Source organism: Cyrtonyx montezumae, unplaced genomic scaffold, assembly GCF_038088225.1.
Source record: "Cyrtonyx montezumae isolate F1298 unplaced genomic scaffold, pur_monq_1.0 scaffold_32, whole genome shotgun sequence".
NCBI lineage: Eukaryota > Metazoa > Chordata > Aves > Galliformes > Odontophoridae > Cyrtonyx > Cyrtonyx montezumae.
The window spans coordinates 1369744-1389018 of NW_027072037.1; the positions used below are offsets into that span (position 1 = coordinate 1369744).

The window sequence follows — 19275 nt, forward strand, 5'->3', positions numbered from 1 at the left end:
AAGAGCTAAGCCAGAGCTCTGGAGATTCATGTTTATTCATTACTTTGCTGCTTCTCAGATAAACTTTGATGGTATATTGTCTGTAAGTGTAGATATAATTCAAATAAATAGCTTTTTGAGCTCCAATCTCTCAGTTCTGAAAACTGCCATATATCCGTGCCTCATAGGTATTGTCATGTTTTGTGTTTATTCACCTTTTGAAGGGAGAGGAAATGAGGGACTGAGCTTTGGTTCACATTTAGCAGTGACAGTGGAAAAGGTTGTCACCTCCTGTAGCTGTGCTGGGTTGTCCTACACTGCTGCAGCATGGACTCTGGCAGCACCTCTGGCCACTGTTGTGGCAGCCAGACTGGACCTATCAGGAGGAAGAACTATAGGGTGGATGCCACCCCCAACATCAACTTCTGTTAGAGGAGGACTCCCCAAAGCCCAAAGCACTGTGGTTGGTACATCCCAGACACTTGTCTTGCTAAGAGGGAGTCTGAGGTGTTGGATATGAATATCTGAGCTCCAGCACATGGCTGACAGCCTTCAGCTTGTTCCTTGACTGCGCTCCTTGAGCAGTGCTTCAGGAGCCTGCTTCAAGATGGAGAGAGTTGGTTGCTAGTAATTTTGCTAATTGTATGGCTTATAGGGAGAGGATGAGTAGTTAGACCTGCTTATCTGGAGGAGGCTTAAAAGGCAGCTTCATTAGGGCTGTGAAGGAGCACTCCAGAAAAAGATCTTTGGCTCCAGAGAGCACTTCACAAGTTTGTAAAGCATTTGATGCCTCTTCTCTCCCATAGACACCGTTGACTGAGACCTCAGAAGACGAGTGCCATCTTGTATTCAAGCTGGAGTACAATTTTGAAGTATCTGGGCTGATCCCAGGGCTTTTTTTCTTTCTATTAAAAAAAAATAAGTTATTCAAAGACTTCCAATTTGAACTCAACCATAGCTCAGGAGAAGTGTGATATTTGCCAAAAACAGCAGTACGTGCTAAGGCACAAATCTATCCTGCTTTTCCTGCTGATGTAAAGGCTTCTGCAAAGGTCTCCCATGTAGATATTAACCAGACTAGCTTCTTCTTTATTGATGAATTGTAACAGAATCTCTGTCCTGAGTGATAGGATAGTACTCAAAATAGTATGAAGCAGCTGAGAGCCTTGGGTTTGCTGGGTGCAGAGCAGAGAAGGCCAAGGGGAGGCCTCATGGCCCTACAGCTCCTCGTGGCCCTGTAGCTCCTCACAAGGATGGGTGCCATGCACAGGGTGCATCCATGGGTCATTGCTACCATGGAAGAGGACTGATAAATAAGTTTTCATCCTTCCTGTAGATATCCGGTGCAACTGAGAGAATAACATTTATAATCAATTAATTGGAGAAACACTTAACAATCACCAAACGTGATTTGATCCTGCCAAACAAATTGTCATCTTCCTTCTATCTATTAAAGCCAAGTGATGTCGCAGAGAAGACAGAGATTTCCATTCTTCAAGTCCCACTACAGCTGTTTCTACCCAGAAGTAGTTTTCTCAGATCACAGTGACATGACTGAATCATAGAATCAGAGTCTGAGCTGGAAGGGACCCTTAAAGGCCTTTGAGCCCAACTTCCCTGCAGTGAACAGGAATACCCACAGCTCCATTAGGTGCTCAGAGCCCCGTCCCCTAATCTTGAATGTCTCCAGGGACAAGCATCCTCCACCTCTATGGGCAACCTGTGCCAGTGCTTACCCTTACTGTAAAAAACTTATTCCTTATATCCAGTCTTAATCTCCCCTGTTTTACTTTGAAACTGTTTTCCCTTGACCTACCACAACAGATCATGCTTAAGAGTGTCCCCTTCTTTTTTACAGCCCCCATATATATACTGAATCTTACTTGCCTCCCTGACCTCAATAGTTTGCCAGGGTATGGTCTATAAGTTTTAGAGAAATAAGTCAATTTTCTCTAATGCTATTTCATTAAGACTTTTGTGTCGTGGACAGGCACAAACTTTTGCCTGATGTGTTGTAATAGGCTGACTGCAGAGCAAGCAGTTAAGTGCTTGTGTTACTCAGTGCTAAGCTGAGTACTTAGTTACTCAGATCTTTAAATTGTTCCAATTCATTTAAAAGGTGAACGTCTATTCTTTCTGGAGCACATTTCAAATAAAATCATTAAAAGTCATTCAAATCATTTAGGTTTTTTTCTGCCTTAGTCCTTTGATATGTGAATTCTATCTCACTGATCTTTAGATGTTTCAAAATGAGTTACTTAAACTCCAGTTAGCCATTCAAGCCCTCTTCTAGTCATTGGAGAGAGAAAGTCGCTTCCAAAGAATAATTTGTTGGCTCTTCAGATAACGATCTTATGGTGACATCTTTGCACATGTAACTACTACATGCATAAAAGTAGGGATATGAACCCTACCTTTAAAACCTAGACCTTTCCAGGCAGCCACACTAATAGCATCAGGCAATATGAGGCATGATGCTAGGAAAGCTAATAAGCAGATAAATCTTTTCAGAGGTAATAATTATTAAAGGTCCACTCTGTGTGTCTTGCAAGACAAGTTTTATGTGTTTTCACCTTTATTTAATCAAAGAGAGAAGCTGTTACATGAACACCTGTGAGATTTCTTCAAGCATTACCAGTGGCGGTGATGAATGCTATCACAGAAAAAGACAAGGGTCAGAAGAATTCTCAAAGTGCATAATTAGAACATTTAGAAAGCCATCTGATACTAACACCTTGTATTTCATTATTATTTTGCATTATAACCTGTCCTGGAGTAATGGGTGCATGCTAATTTATTGATGGTGATGGAGACGAAAATTGTAGAACATGAAAGGTCCTGTCAAGAAATCATTTATTTTCCAAGGGCAGAATACCTAATATCTTAATGCTTGGAGCTGCTGGCTGTTTGGTACCAGATAAACATGATGCTGGGAAAACTGAGCTTTGCAACTGATACTAGAAATCAGAAAATTGAATTTTAATGAATGCTTCAGAGGGGCGTGCATGTAGAAGATACCATCGGTTATTCCATATTTTAGGCTCTTGATAAACTCACCCTAGGACTTTGTTTGAAAAGTTTGGTTTGCTTATGAAAAAAAAAACAAAGGAAAAGCTTGTAAAATAACTATGAAAGAGAGCTGAGAGTTCTTTTTCAGCTTCAAAGCATTTTTTCTTGCTCCTTTATTGATCTGAGACAGCAAGCTGCCTCGCTCTGAGCAGGCTGATGATGACACCAGCCTTTTTCTTAGCAGAAGGGCTAAAAGATGACTTAAAGGAGGAATTGCAGATCAGGCTATAATTACCAAGAAGTGTAGCTTGGCAGTGGTTTTCATAGTTCCCTTTACTTGCATGTAGAAAATACTTTTTCAAGACCTTCTTCATATTCCAGTTTCTCTTGTTAGGCTGTTGACCTTGACAGCAACACTTTAGTCACATTCAGGGAAGCATTGCAATGCAATGGGATGTGACAAATAACCGTAGAGGTGCTATAAAGAAGTGACTTTTAGGGAGGTCTGTTGACAGCCCATCTATCTAACCCTGGCAGCAATCAAAGTGTCTGTGGGAAAGTTAAAGGAAAAAAAAATAAGGTTTTCAAGATTCTGTATGAACTTTAAAATAATGTAACATATTGAGGCAAAATCTCATCTGAAATTGTCGATTCCTATCTGCAAATTCCCATCGTCTTCAGTACTAATATTGAATTACTCAATCCTATGGTACATGTGTGATATCATTAATGTATTTTGAGAAAGCAGAAATTAAAGGACTGAATCAGAACAATGCATTACAGCTGTGCAGAAAGAGCATGCCTGGCTCAAAAAATCCTTACATCCAAAAAATATTTGTGCTATTCAAAAAATCGTGAAAAATGTTGAATTTTAATACAATTATAAGGTTCTTCCCTAAAGTTAGCTCTGTTTGCTACACCTACATTCCTAGATTGGATTGGGCTTCATGCCATCTTGCTTTCCCTACCAAAAGATGCTTCCACCAAAACTCAGTGCACCCCAGCGTAGCTGCTCTCCTATGATTCATACAGCAGATATGCTTGTTCTACCACCAACTTCTATCTTTTCCCCAGGTTGCAGAAGGCAATGGGACAACATCACGTGCTGGCCTGAAGCTCAGGTGGGAGCGGTTGTGGTGAAGCCATGCCCAAAGTACTTCAGGTTCCTCACTACTTACCTCGGTAAGACACCTTATCTTGCTGAAATGCTTTGCTGCCTCTAGGATTTCACATTGTATCATAGGATGTAATCACATTGTACCACTTAGAATCGTAGACTGTTTTGCTCGGAAAGGACTGCTGAGGTCACCATGTCCAACCCCAACCCACCCCCTCTGTGCCCACATCACTCAGTGCCACATCTCCATGATTCTGTAATACCTCCAGGGACAGTGGACACTTCCTTGGACAGCCTGTGCCAACACATTACCACTCTTTCAGAGAATAAATTCTTCCTTATATACAACTTGAACTTCCCCTGGTGCAACTTAAGGCCATTCCCTCTCAACCTATCACTAGCTACCTGGGAGAAGAGGCAACTTCTTGGGAAGAACAGATTCAGCAGGGCTAAGGATTTACATGAGGTAAATAAGGTTTCCAAGCCATATATGGATGCCCAAACCATTAGATCATCATCCCCATCTTCTTCTAGAACAATGCACTACTCTGTGTCATAAGGTACAAAAGAAGCTCCTGTGAAATCTGTTAATTGAGAGATTATGCAGCAAAAAATGAATCCACCTCTGTAATAGTTACGTTATTCAAAATGGACAGCTTAGCACTGTAATTTATTAAGTCTCTGAGATATAATATACAAGCTGAAACTGTATGTATTAAAGTATTTTTCCACTGAAATGACTAATTTGACCAATAGCCAAGAAATTAACCTGACAAATAGCGGGTGGGAGAGGTTAATGGAGAATGCAGCTTAGCACACAACAGGTTAGCATATTCTGGGATGCTTTAATTTAAAACTCAGATCTCAGGGGCAATGCAGCAACAGGACTCTTTGTCTCTTCTAGCTTATAGTCATTATTTACTGTTTTTATTATAGTAGCTCTGCAGTCCTCCACAGAGAAGGAAGCTCATCTGCACTGGATATTATGCACTGAGCTAGTAAGCCTCCACTTCCACAGGCTTACAGTGCAAGCACACATGATGGGCTATGAACAGGAGTAAGGATTGTTGCTGTTTAACAGAGCAGGACATGATGCTGATTAACCATCACGCACTGATTATGTGACTTGCCTAAGGCCACACCAAAATCCTGGTCAGAACCAGAGGGGGAAACCAGAAGTCCTGGATTCCCATCCTAGTGCTGTGACCTCATTGCTCCAGCACTGCCTGGTACTTCATCACTGTTGCACCAGTGCCCAGAGGAAGCAGACAGCAGCAGCTCCAAAACCAGTTTGCCAGACAAAATCCTTTGTGCCCTTCTCTTCTGAGCACAATATGCACTCGCTGGGCTTTAGAAAGTCAGCAGTTATTTAACGGGAAGAAAATATCTCTGTGAGAAGTTTTTCTCATCCTTCATTCCACCAGAGCAGATCAATGAGGAAAACATGATGCACATATACATCCATATGTATATAGATACATAAGTGTATGTCATCCAAGTCTTCCAGTCACTGGAGAGTTAACTGGTTTAGTCTGTGATGACTAAGGCATGATTAAACTCATCATAAATCAGCTACTTAAAGAGATCAGATGAGCAGTACCATGAAAAGTCTTGTTTCTCCTCGTTTTGTAAGGTGATTCAGCATTTTATATTTCTGCTGTTACTAATCTAGGTGTTTCTATATGGGATAGGATTCTGTTAATACCATAGAATCTCAGAATATCCCAAGTTGGAAGGGACCCATAAGGATCATCTTTGGACATCATTTTTAGCACTGATCAATTGTTTTTTTTGGGTGCTGTAAAAGCACAGGCACTATGCTCACAAACAGGCACCTACTTTGTAGATGCTGAGAGAGCCATTCAGTTTCCTAAATATAAGCATCCAGTGCCATTTGAGTTACTCTTAGTGGATCCAAGAAATCCATGAGGTTGCTTCAACTGACACTAAGATATTTAAGAAACTCATTTCTAACATGGAATAGCATTCATACCAATTTTAGGGTCTTCCATACGACAGCCTGTCTCTGAGGGTATTGTACAGTGGTGAGGAGTAGGTGAGTAGCTTTAGTTCTCTCTGAGCTATGCACTTGGTACAATCATATGCCATGGGTAAAGCAAGGGTGAGATTGCTTCTTGTTTTGCAGGATTGCTTGCAAAATAATGCTATTAAAGTTAGCAAGGCTATTCTTCCTTTGTACTCATGAGTATCATTGAATAACTTTCAAGGAAATCAATCACCTAGTAAATGTTTATGTCTTACTCTTTGATTCCTTTGCAGTAATAGGAAAGCTTAGACCAAAGTTATGGTCCGTTACAGATCTCTAAATTTAGAGCAAGAAAAGAGAGAGAGTTCAGGAAAGAAAGAGTTAAAGTGATTTTCCTGCTTAGTGGAAAATATGCTCTTCAAATGACTAATATATCCCATGGTAAATAAAGGATAAAATATCTTAAGGCATTTAGAAGCCTTAAAATGCCTATCATAGTTCTGATGTCATTTGACATTAAATTTTTATGCTACTCACAAATCCGGAAGATTTTCATTATTTTATGACATTCATCAGTGCCACGTGAGGGAGATGGATGGAAATATTTTTGGCACCTTTCGTTATTAAAGCACGCTGCTTGCTGTCACTTTACCAGCATGTTCTAGCTTTTCAATACGTAGAAAGTGACATTTGTAAAAGGGATTCGTGCCCTGCGAAAGCAAATTGTCCATGCTGCCGTTAGCAGTAAAAACCAGCACTGGTGTTTTTTTAAGCTTCAGCCATGAGATGCTGTGGGGATAACCAAGATTGCTGCACTCAAATCCCACTCAGTGAAGGTGAGAACCTCTTCTCCTCCGGTGCTCTGAATTTCCTTCTGCTCTCCTTTCCTCTCCCTCATAAAATACATTTCACTTCTGTTCCCTGCTCCACTTCCCATCATCATTCTGAATAAGCTTGCATACTGCAAGGATGGCAGTTCACCATTAATTCTAGTATGTTCTTGTATTTTCAAACCATCTAGAACAGGCCTGTGGGTGGGTAGCACGTGGGGCCACCAGAAGTTGCCCTGAATTTAAGCAAGAGCATGTATTAGAGACAGGTTTTCTGCTGATTCAGTCTTGCTCCTTTCTGTCTATATGGAACAGGTAATCAGAGGCAGTATCATCTCACCATGTGTCAGCTATATGAAAGGTCAATATTTAATCATTTAATCATCCCTAGTGTGTGAATTTTCTTCTGAAGTCAACAGAGAGACACATCCTATCTATCCCAGAGGTAATCCTCAGTGGTTTGAATACGCCTTTAATTTTACCAGTGCCCTATGGCGTAATTGAGAATTGGTGCTTAGGATGTCAGCTATAGATGGGCCAAATCTGCCCATCCACAGACATTAGGTAAAGTTTTAAGATTTATCTAAATAATTCGTGTGTTTAATATCATTGCAATATTTATACCCATACTGACTTATATGTAAAGAATGGTATGACTCGGATTGTTTAGTCAGGAGAAGAAGAGGCTCAGGGGAGACCTTATGGCTCTCTGCAACTGCCTGAAAGGAGGTTGTGGAAAGGTAGGGTCAGCTCCTTCTCCCGCTTAACAGCTATAGGATGAGAAGGAATGGCCTAAAGTTGCACCAGAAAAGGTTCAAGTTGGATAGTAGGAAAAAATTCTTCACGACAAGAGTGATCAGGTGCTGGAATGGGCTGCCCAGAGAGGTGGTGGAGTCACCATCACTGGAGGAGTGCAAGGAGAGCAAGGAATGCTACTAAGAAACATAGTTCAGTGTGCATCATTGGTGATGGGTGGACAGTTGGACTAGGTGATCGTAGAGGTCTTTTCCAACATGATTCTATAGTTCTATTGTTCTATAGAACAATAGTTCTCTCCAGGTTTACAACCTTTTAATCTTGGAATAACTCAAGTTCATAATAACATTATAATTCAGAATCTGACCCAAAAGCCCTTTCCTGCATGAGTAAAGCCCCAAGACTTAGCTGAATAATTATGGATCTTATTATGTTACAGTGATTGTAACATCCATCATGAAGATTAAGTCTTCATTTTAGATTTTTGCATGTCCTCTATCATTTTAAATTTACACATTCATAATCTTCTGTCAGATCGCTTTTTCTTTTGAATTGAAAAGACATCTTTCACTCTGTGGCATATTTTAATTCAGCAAATATCAGTCGAGAGCTTTCGTGTAATCTTTTGTCATTCTTTTTTTTTCTTTTTTTGATATTGTGCCCAAAGTTATTTTAACTACTGTTTGACCTCAGGTACCCCTTGCGTGTGTTTAACAAGACATGGTTCATATCATTCCTGGCCACTGACCGATGGCCCATTAACAAATTTAGTATGATGGGCAGCAGAAATTTAACTCTGTCATCTCATTTGTTTTCTCAGTTCACTTACAGAGAGCTTTGGAAGCAACACCCCTTCTCCATCTCTCTGCTCTGAAAGACATTGACAGACCTCTTGTAGCATTGTTTCATTTCATTAGGGCAGAGGCGATCAAATCAAATCCATTGGACATCTTTCATTTACTGTCAAGATGCAGGTCTTAATGCTGCAGTATCCAACTATCAGAGGACGGTTCTGGGACTCACACAATACTACACAACTGCACACAGCAAAGAGAATAGCTCCCCCGTGAAATAACTTGAGAATGAGCCACCTGCAGGTATTGAAGCAAGCAGTCAAACACACTACTGCAGGTAGCTCAAGCCAATGAGAAAGAGAGGTACTTGCAGGGCGTGGGTTATCCTGTAACATGCATTAGTAAGGGATGAGATAACCTTTGGAGGTGTGGTATGGCCTCTGTGGGGAGCCTGAGTGTCTGCTATAGGGTCCCTACATTTCCATGGCAAAAACTAAGTGAGATGAACCTCAATCTAATGCTCATGCAAAGTAGCTCTGTAATGAGTAGGCGAAAATGAATGAAACTATAGAATCATGTTCATTTCCCCAGCCTCTAAAAATGATTTTCATTTACTTGAAAAGCATTTTGATTTCCCTTTCTTGAATTCTTTTCCTCAGTTTCTTTTCTCGTTTTCTCAATCTTGCTTTTGAAAAAAGACAAAATATAGAGAGAGATGAGGAGATGGTAGATGACTGGAAGACATTACCACTGCTTTTGAGAACCTAAAAGAGAACCTGAACCACTGTTTACTAACTACAGTGTTGATTCACAGGGAAATGAGCTGTTGAGCATATCTGTTATGCAGGTTTGTTCACTGAGAGCCCTCAGCCTTCTCAGGTCCTCCTAGCATCCTCTGTCCAAATGTGTCTTAGAATCATTAAGACTGGAAAGATTGTTGGCATCATCTAGTCCAACCATCAACCCATCACCACCAGACCACTAAACTATGTCCCACGGTGCCCCATCTCCATGTTTCTTGACCACCTCCAGGGACAGTGACTCCACTACCCCCCTGGGCAGCCTGTTTCAGCCCATCTTCCCATCACAAACTAAAAAATGGCAGGAAATCTTCTAATTGTCATGGGACTGGGCCAGGTATTTGCATAGTCCACCCTGGAAGTCACAGGACAGGGGTGAGGACAGCCAATGCTCTTGCTCCTTGTACTGGTTAGGGCAGCCTCCAAGCACTCTTTAACATCCATTTAGTTCATTTGTCAGAAAAACAGAAGTCCCACCTCAGAAATTGTTGCTGGAGTGCTCAGTTTTTGTCGATCAGTGGTGATCTTTTTCTCTGTGTCAAAGACTGCACCCTTCACATTAGCAAGCTCCAGCAATACGCACTGGTGTAACTGACTGAAGAAACAGGTGGCTATCTGGATGTACGGCTTATTTATGGCTTAGTCTTGCTCCAGACCTTTGAGATTTGTTGGCAGCTGGGGTGTCATGACACATTTGCACTGATCCTCTGAAGGTCTGGCACTGAGAAGGTCGTGTCCGCCCAGTGCTACCAGAGCATGCTGTTGAGTTGTGAGATCCTCACATTGAAAGCCTGCTGTCAGCCAATGCCTCGTGGGGTTAATACCTCCACTTACACAGAACTGTGCATTTTTTTCTTGTAAATATTTCCTGGTATAGTAATGATTGAGATGTCTAAAGATCTAATAGGAAATTTGTCCTAGAGATCGACAGTTCTGCTTTTATTGTGAGAAAATAGAGTTTGCAAAAGCTGCTTAATTAAGGGGAATACGTGGCATTAAGAAGGGAGGGACTACCTGTATTTATTAAGGATCAGGATCTTTGCAGTGAGAAATGTAACATGTGGGAAAGGGAAAGGAAGAGAAAGGAAAACGGGAGATCTCCCAAAATCAAGGATGCAGTAAGCATTAGGACACAGCAGTGTGGAAGTAAGAACCACAGGCCAAGCAATGTGAATAAGAGCAAAAAAAAAAAAAGAGAAAGAGAAGAAAACTGAAGGCAGCAACTGTCATATGATGTGTTGATACCGTGCCACGGTTTGTTTTTATATTGTGTTGGCAGAAATCATACTGAAAGGATGTTCTTACAGGGTCAGGACGGGGGCAGATAAAACAAGTTTGGACCACCTGAATTGTTCCCAAATGCAGCTACCTCTGTATCCAATTAAGAACAATTTCTGTCTGGAAGACTCAGGTGTTTCCCAGTGATGGTAGGACAGATCAATAATAAAAATGGAACTATTCAGGGGAGGTCAGCAGCATCTCAAGAATAGTAAATGATAAGATCTGCTATTGCTTTAATAGCTCCTGCTTGAAAAAATCAATTTCTGACCATGGAATACAATGGCAGAGAAATAGGACAGATTGGTACATGGAACAGACCTTCCCCTCACTTTTAGAAGCTATTACAGGCGAGGGCAAGAGAAACAAGAGAGAGACTGGAGAGCATCCCTTAGCAATGACTGGCCTCAGATCTCTTTGTATGGATTTGGGCTTCCATTTAAAGCCAATAAGATGTTCTCTGCTGCTAAGACCAAAGAGCTAAAGTCTCACCTCTGCTACAAACTTTCAGATGTATTTCTCAGATTCAAGAGTGTACTTGAAGAACGTAGGAGATGAAAATAATGAGAAGACCTTAAGCGAGTTGGACATGCAAAACAGATTGCTTGGAATACAGTTCTCTTTGCATTTATTTGGTTCATCTGTTCAGTACGTAACTCCTACACAGATCAAACAGCTTTCCTTTTTAAAGAAGAGTGTTTCCATCTCAATTTCGCTGTTTCCTCCTTTGCTATGCCACAAATAAATCATATAGTTCCTCTGCTGGGCCTTTGCTAGTGAGTATCATTCAATCTGAGTTGTTGTTTAAATTCACGTCTCTTCATGTCACTCCCAAATAAATTTATACATCAGGAAATTGAATTAAAGTTTTACTTGCCTGTGTTCTTGCCCAAGAAAATCTGTCCCAATTAATGAATTGTTTTCAGTGTTTTGCTGTGGAAGGTCATCTCTGTTTTTCCTGAGGAATAGCAGTGAAGGGGAATATTCACTGCAGATCTTGAGTTAGACACCTTGTACAAGGCTTTGAGGATCCTGGAGGCAGGAGGAGGCCTTGCAGTTGTCCCCCTGTTCTGCTTTTGTGGGTATCAGAGGAAGTAACAGCAAGGCCAAAAGACTTCATGGAAGGTGAAGCTGAGCAGGTCCATCAGGTGATACTGGGCAGATTCAGATCTGAAGGAGAATTCTGTTGTTGGAAGGTGTGGGTGAAAACTAGCTGGATTTAAGCACTTCAGACTAGAAAAATATGGGCTCAAAAGGTGTAGGTCGGGACGTTGTGGAGAAAGTAGGAGGGGAACCATCATTTCAGGAGAAGAGGTACAAAATGAAACTGTCTGCCATCACATCTAGAATAAGGAAAGGGAGATGTGTTGTCACACAACTTGTAAATAAATGGTAGGGCTTATAGGCCCCTTTTATAGGCCCTTTTTCAGTGGTCGGGTTTCTGGAATGCACACAGTGTTGGAGGGATCTGAGGTGTTTTCCTCATTACCAGGATCTATAGGATGCAAATACATAGTTACTTAGCTGCTTAACCCTCTCCCCTGCTTTGTAGGGAGCTTCAACAGCTCTCCACCCAAACTGGGGAAAAAGAAGTGGGAGGAAAAGACAAAAAGATGTCCTTCTTGTTTCCAGATCAGTGCCAGTAATGTCAATTCCTTGTTATTTGTAGACTCAATGAAAAGATGAAGAGTAGTATGGAAGATGTGTGAACTCAAAGGAAGCAATTGCTTAAATCAGGAGCAGCTCCTAGGCCAGATGGCAAAGTCCCATCCTATAGAAGACGTGCTGCCAGAGGGACAGAATACTGCATGCAGGAAATGCAGTCTGTAGTCAGGAAGTCACCATCCCTGGAGATGTTCAAGAAACATTTAGATGTTGTACTGAGGGACATGGTTTAGTAGAAAATGTGGTGGGTGGGAGGTTGGACTGGTTTTATCATAGAATCATAGAATCACCAAGGTTGGAAAGGACCTCCAAGCTCATGTAGATTGTATTTCCCCACTAAACCATATCCCTCAGTGTTAACATCTCCACATTTCTTGAGCACCTCCAGGGATGGTGACCGCACCACTCCCTGGGCAGCCATTCCAGTGCCTGACCACTCTTTCTTCAGTATAGGAGGTATTCAACCTCATGTCACATAGTGATTAGAAATGTTGTTTGCTTCATCATTTGAGCCAAGATTTCAGTGTGGTACAATCTGTATCATCTAACCTTGCATTTTTGCACTTTCCAGACATCTAGCACAGAACGTAAGAACTGTGAAGATGTGTTTAATCAGATTTGTTGTGTTCAAATCTTGCATTAAATAGTGACCTGAGCAGTGAAGAGTGGTAGAAGACTTATCAGTGAAGTTCCCTAAAGTCAGGGAGTTATTGGTTGGTTGGTTGGTTGATTGGTTGGTTGGTTGGTTTTTAGTTGCCTTGATATACCATTTTGTTTCCCACTAACATCAGTTGAAGCATTAAGACAACTTTGAAAGCTGTTGTGAGCAGTGAGAACTACAAAAGAATCAAGCAGTTGAGGGGAAGTAAGCTTTATAAATAGAAATGCAAGAAATATGAGGAAATGAATGAAGCTGAAACTGGCCCCTCTTAGCTCGCTGACAATGAGAAGCAAATAAAAACCACCATGAAAGCTAAAGGCATCTCCAAACAGAAGGGAGGGGTCATGAGCAGGAAATAAGAAGCAAAAAAAAAATCAATGAGATGTATTATAAAGAAGAAAAAATAATGGAAACTACATAACACCTTAGAAAATAAACAACAAAAACTGAACAGTCATGTCCTTGGTTTGTTTGCACATGATCTCTCATGATCTTCATATGAACCCAGGTAAATAAAAAGTGAATGCCAACAGTGACCGTGCATAAATGCCTGGGGAGCAACAGCTCTCCAAGCTGTGCTGTAGGTAACTGCTTCTGGAGCAGTGTTTAACAACTTTCTCCTTTTGAAAGAAACCAAGGCACCAGAGCCTTCATGGTGTTCAGGCCCATCGTAAGGTGAAATTATAGGGGGGGATTTTAGGGTCAAAACCTACCTATGAAGGATTCAAGAATTGAATAAGTCAGGGGATAGACTGCTGCTGGTGTCACTGTGAGACAGATACACAGTTAGGAGATGTTCACATGATTCAATAGGCAGAAATTCCTGGAGGTGATGCTTGGGTATTTTCATGACTCATAGCGGCAGAATTGATTTTCTCCTGTTTGCAGTAGTTTTAGCATTCCTGTGTGCAAAGATCCCCATTTCTGGAAATGTCTGCAAAGCTCTTGAGCTGCACTGATGTAATTCTTCATAAGCAAGTTTTGACTGTTTACCATTTGCTTCTTCTGGTTTATTGTACCAGCTTTCCAGTCAGGGATGGCAGGCAGTTTTATGTGACAAAGGGCACTCAAGGAATGCCAACCAGCCAACGAGTACAGTTTGGGAAGTTGACAACACAGTGGTGTGAGTCACATGTGATGGACTAAGTAGGGTTTGGTGGTCAGAAAAGTGCTGGGAAAATGTGCAGTTTACTTTTTGGTGGATCGCTTCTTTGTTGTGACTGCCTGATGGACATCTGCCTTTGTGTACGTGTTAAAACAGGCAACACACTTCATCTCTGTCTGCTCCTCTTAGCCAAATTTTGAAGGGTTTCATTCTCAAACAAGAGCACAGTAGATTTCCTGGGAATCACATTTGAAAGTTCAGGACCTGTTTTGTGGGCAAGGTCTGGGCTTTGAGAAGTGCGTTCAGTTCCCAGCCCTCCCACTTCAGTTGCACAACGATGAAGTGAACACTTGGCTTCCCACAGGCAAAGTGAAAGATGTAAACACTTTGATGCTCTGGATAGGTGAAAAAAAAATCCAGGAATGGAGTCAGTATTGTTCTCAAACAGTATCCATGCATTGCCCACAACTCAGGAGCCACGTCCAAGCCGAATTACGTTACAATTATAAGAGTGTTTTGTGGGCATCTCGGTTTAAAATCTGCCTATTTTCTGAAGGCTGAATTTATGACCCAGTTGCTCCTTCTTGTTTGCTTTGTATAAGATGAGTACTGTTTAACAGAGAGAAATTATGAGACTTACTGCAAGTGTTACAGGAAATGTGTTCTAGTATTTGAATTAATAAAAGGCAGACTTTTTTTTATAAGTGTGCCCAGTGTGTCTTGTTTTAATCTTTCATTTCTCTTTCTTGCAGGGAATGTGACCAGGAATTGCACAAGTCAGGGCTGGACAGATGTGTACCCTGCACCATATACTGTTGCTTGTGGATATGATTCCAACAGCACACCGGGGGAAGAGGTCTGTAAACCCAGATGGGTAGACATGATGACTTACCTGGGACAGACAGCAGACTCACATGATATTCTGATCCTCCAGTTTTTCATTCCCACTTTAATTCTTCAAAAAAAAAAAAGGGATCTTCTTGGAGAGTGCCTCACCAAAGAGCCAATCTTCCCTTTGAATTCCTGCGTGGTGGCAGGAACTCAGCACCTCAGAAGATCAGACCAGTGTCTCTCTTAAGGAGAAATGGTTTCAAACTAAAAGAGAGGAGATTTCCACTGGATAGAAGGAGAACGTTTGCAAGAGGGTGGTGAGGCAGTGGCACAGGTTGCCCAAAGAGGTGGTGGTGCCCCATCCTTGGAGACACTGCAGGTCAGAGGATGGAGCTCTGAGCACCTGGTGGAGCTGTAGGTGTCCCTGTTCATTGCAGGGAGTAGGACCAGACAGTCTTGAAAAGTGCCTTCCAAGTGAAAGGATTCTATGATTCTGTGACAGCTTTCCCACATTTAACAGGAAAAAGCTCATGCTAGAAAAAAAACAACAAAAACTCATGCTCTTTTTACTGCAACCATATGTTGATGTTAAACCTATGCCCATGATGGGGCTTTTTCGTTTGCTTGTTTTTCTGTTTTTATTTTTTGTTTTCTACTGTGTGGCAGAAATCAGCCTTGTGAGTGCTGCATTGTAATGAGCAAATGTCTATGATGGAAGGTCTTTGTGTAGGATCAGCCATTACCAAGGCACTCAAAGAGATAACAGAAAATCCGAGCTGAACCTAACCAGCCTTATTAGTAATGGGATACAAAAAGTACCAAAGGAAAGGTTACACACACAATAAAAAAGAGAGATATACCGAAGAGAGAGCCTTCAAGGTCAGCCACCACTTCACATCCTCAAGTGTCCTGTTCCTAACACTGAGCTGAGTGACACTGGTTGCACATTGTAAGAGCCATCGTTACAGGTCTGCTTGGAAAGGCCCTCCTGCAAGAGCTCTAGTTTATTTTCCATCTGCAAAGGGATTTGGGAATTCCTGGGATGTGGTTTGGTGATCCAACAGATTGCAGCACTGCCAAAATGCTGCGTTACCAAGAGAACATATATTGTGTTCTTCTAATTCTTTCTTAATTATTTTCTCTAGATTTCCACGGTTTTGTCATGCTGTTTAAGACTAATTTGTGTGAAAGGTGGCAGAGGGGGGTGAACACGCAGTACAAGTCTGTGAAGAAGAATGGATTGTTGTTGTTGAATTGGCTGTCAGTTTAGGGAGGAAAAAGTAAAAGGAATAGAAAAAAACAAAACAAAACAGAGAACAGTGGGCTGTATGGCACATGAGGTGCAGAACAGACTGATAATCATCCACGCCTAAAATGCTTCATGAACTTCACAATTATACTGCTTGTATCAGAAACTGCAGGGAAGTAAGAGAAACACATAAGGACTGTGTGTAAAAATTGTATCTGTGAATTCTGGCAGTCCTTAGGAAGCAGACACGGGCACCAAAGTAGTGTGTTTATCATCTCTGCAGTGGTAATGATTCCTTCTCCAGACTGACTCTGGAAAACCATATATTAGGAAATGGGGATTGCTTTCCTGTCCCATTATCAGATGTGATACACAGCTTCCCCATTGTCTGGTCAGAAAGGGAGTCACCCAAAAGTCCCTGTAGGCTCTATGGGAAGGCAATAAAAATATATATACTAACCCCAAATTGCTCTCCAGTGAGAGAGAATCTGGATTTACTGGGAAAAACTCAGATGACTTCAGCATGTGTGATGTTAACCCAAATCAAGTCCGGGTGCAGGGCTGCTGGGAGACTTACTATCAGTGTTTCTGTTGTTTTGCTTACAAAGGTGAATATTTCACCTCCTAATTCCGTTTACCAAGAGTCAAACCTAGAGGCTACTGGCCATAAGTGAAGGGAGCTAATTCTTATTTAAGCTTCGTTTAGCATCAGTGTTAACTAATTGTTCTTAACCCATTCCTGTGAAATTAAGGACAGGCTTTTTGAAGTCAGTGGGAGAGTGATAAAATCGTCTGATTTTATTCAGTAAGTCACTTTAGGCTGAGCCAGAGCATAGACATCCTGGCATGCATTTCATTTCCTTCACTTCTCTAAATCCCTTTGTTTATTCTGGTATTTAATAAATGGAGAAGCAGCAGTGAAATTCTGATTCTATTTATGATCTTAGGTAAAAGTCTCTAGTTTGATTTCTGTAAAAGAGGAGTTGGTTGCCCTTTGCAAGTACAGCAGAGTGGAAACTTTGTTCCTTAATGTCCCTCTATGCTCTGTGGGTGAGTGAGGCATGGGTAAATATGATAGACTCCATCACGGTATCGGGTAGATCCACTGACCTAAAGCCCTTACCATGAATTATGACCCTAATCATGAATTATGACCCTAATTTCTTAGTGATGTAGATTCACTTAATAGGGCTATAAATACACTGTGCTTTTATCCATCTCTGAGATCTGTGGTCAAAGAAGCAATGTAGACATGATCAGTCTAACCCCTGCACTCTGAAACTGCTGTGTTAACACTTCTCCAAGCTGGCTTGTGTAAATGCTAGAGGATTACCTTGCATCTCAGCTTCCTTGGTCCTGAAAAGCACCTAGTGCTTGTCAAGACCTATGAAAATAACCTATAGAAATGTCAGCCCTTACTGTTAGTAAAGAGTATTTTCCCAAATAAGGTTGAGCTTAGATTTTCAATTAAAATTGTTTTTATTTGTTTTATTTTACAGAAAGTGGTGGCAAGGAAGGTAGAGAAGGGTTGATCAAGGGCTAGAAAAATAAGATCTTGCTTTGGAAAACATTCTTTACTGAGTTAGATCCTTGTTAAAAAAAAACACATTAATAAAAAACGATTGTTGATAAAACAGATGTTTGAGAACAAACTTTTTAAGCTGAAAATCAAAATATACTCATTTAGAGTGTTGCTGGAGAGCTTTAGGAGAGCTGGAGTCTTGCTACCTTATTTCCCCATTTTATTTAGACCTGGAATCCCTGTTGGAGTTAAATCCCATGGTGCTCCATGCTCAGAGACTCCCTTCGCATGCAGTCAAAGAGATAACTATGGACTAATTTGCAAATTAAAATATGTTTCTGAACGAACATATCTGTGCATTCAATGACAACATCTTAAGTTGGTTTGGTTTTTTTTCTTACTAAAACACATTTTGCTTCCACAAAAGCAAAACCAATTTCCAGACTTGCTGTGTCCTTAAAATTCCCGTAAATATAATGAAGCTCGTTGTACTCAGAGCTGACATGTCAGTGCACTGTTAAGTGAACATTAGTTGTTCATGTTCCACAAGGTTATAACCATGTATCTGTCTCTGCAAGTGTCAAATTCAGACTCTATCCTCTGTGAATTTCCCTTGTATAGCTGTTAACTGGTTTTAGTGTGATCTAAGCTCTAAGGCAACCAGGCACCTTCTTCTTATTCATGGCAGCAGTATTTGAATCATGTTTTCTACTGGATACGATTTTAAAGAGTGTTTTTTAAGAGAATGGAGTGGGATGGTTTCCTCACTTCAACAAGGAGGTCAGAACAAGCTAAGCAAAGGTGTATTTAGGTGGATCTTGGCAGCTCTTTGATAGTCTGTTTTTATTTCTTTCCTTCACCTTAGCAAACGGCGTTCTATGGCACAGTCAAGACTGGCTACACCATTGGACATACTTTATCACTCATTGCTCTCACAGCTGCTATGATCATTTTATGTCTCTTCAGGTAAGAGCATGAGCAAAAACGGGAGAGGTATGGAGATGACTCAAAGGTAATGGTGGCTGTTTCAATCCAAATAAATCAAGTGTTTTGGTTATAGCCCGTGAAAGGTAAGCATGGATGCAAAAGATACCTGTCAAGTCTGTGTTAAATAGAAGAGGAATATTCCTCCGTCTTTTGGTATTGCTGTTATTGGAAAGGTGATTTGTGGCATCTGTATGAGTGTTATGACCCCAGCCCAGTTATTTAGAGTGGGACTCATCTGACTAAATTTAGTCTGCTATGTGGTGGATCTCTGTATCTGAGATACGGAGAGCTGGCCAGAATACTATCAATGGGCATTATGGAATGAGGTGTTTCCACTGAAGTATGTATGAGACAGATGCAGTGCTATAGCTCATGGATCTCTGGGGCAAAATACACCCACCCAGCACTATTTTAGATGTGCTGGAGCCTCTGAGATGTGCAGAAAGTGAGTAGACATGATATGGGACCTTCCGGAGACCCAGGCCCCAATGGACTGACAGATACAGTACACCAATTTAAATAGTGTTGGGCTGCTAAGTGTTGGCAACTGAATTCATCCTCGGTCCCTGTCATTCATCATGGATTCAGACATCTATATTTGGGTCCCTCCATCAAACAAGTCTACGTGTGAGTCAGTCTCCTGTTACAGTGTTGTTTAAATCTATGGCAAAAACAGTAAAAAGCAGACCAATGTGAGGTGGCGGA

The 19275-nt window shown here is 41.2% G+C and overlaps 1 protein-coding gene across 1 annotated transcript in view; it reads left to right on the top strand.

The window, feature by feature from the left end:
• LOC136053955 (vasoactive intestinal polypeptide receptor) overlaps positions 1–19275 on the top strand; it is a 102126-nt gene that overhangs the window by 49508 nt on the left and 33343 nt on the right. Inside the window, exons 3-5 of the mRNA XM_065744949.1 lie at positions 4063–4170; positions 14734–14837; positions 18449–18549. Of these exons, the coding sequence (XP_065601021.1) occupies positions 4063–4170; positions 14734–14837; positions 18449–18549 (313 nt within the window). The remainder of the gene's footprint in view (positions 1–4062; positions 4171–14733; positions 14838–18448; positions 18550–19275) is intronic.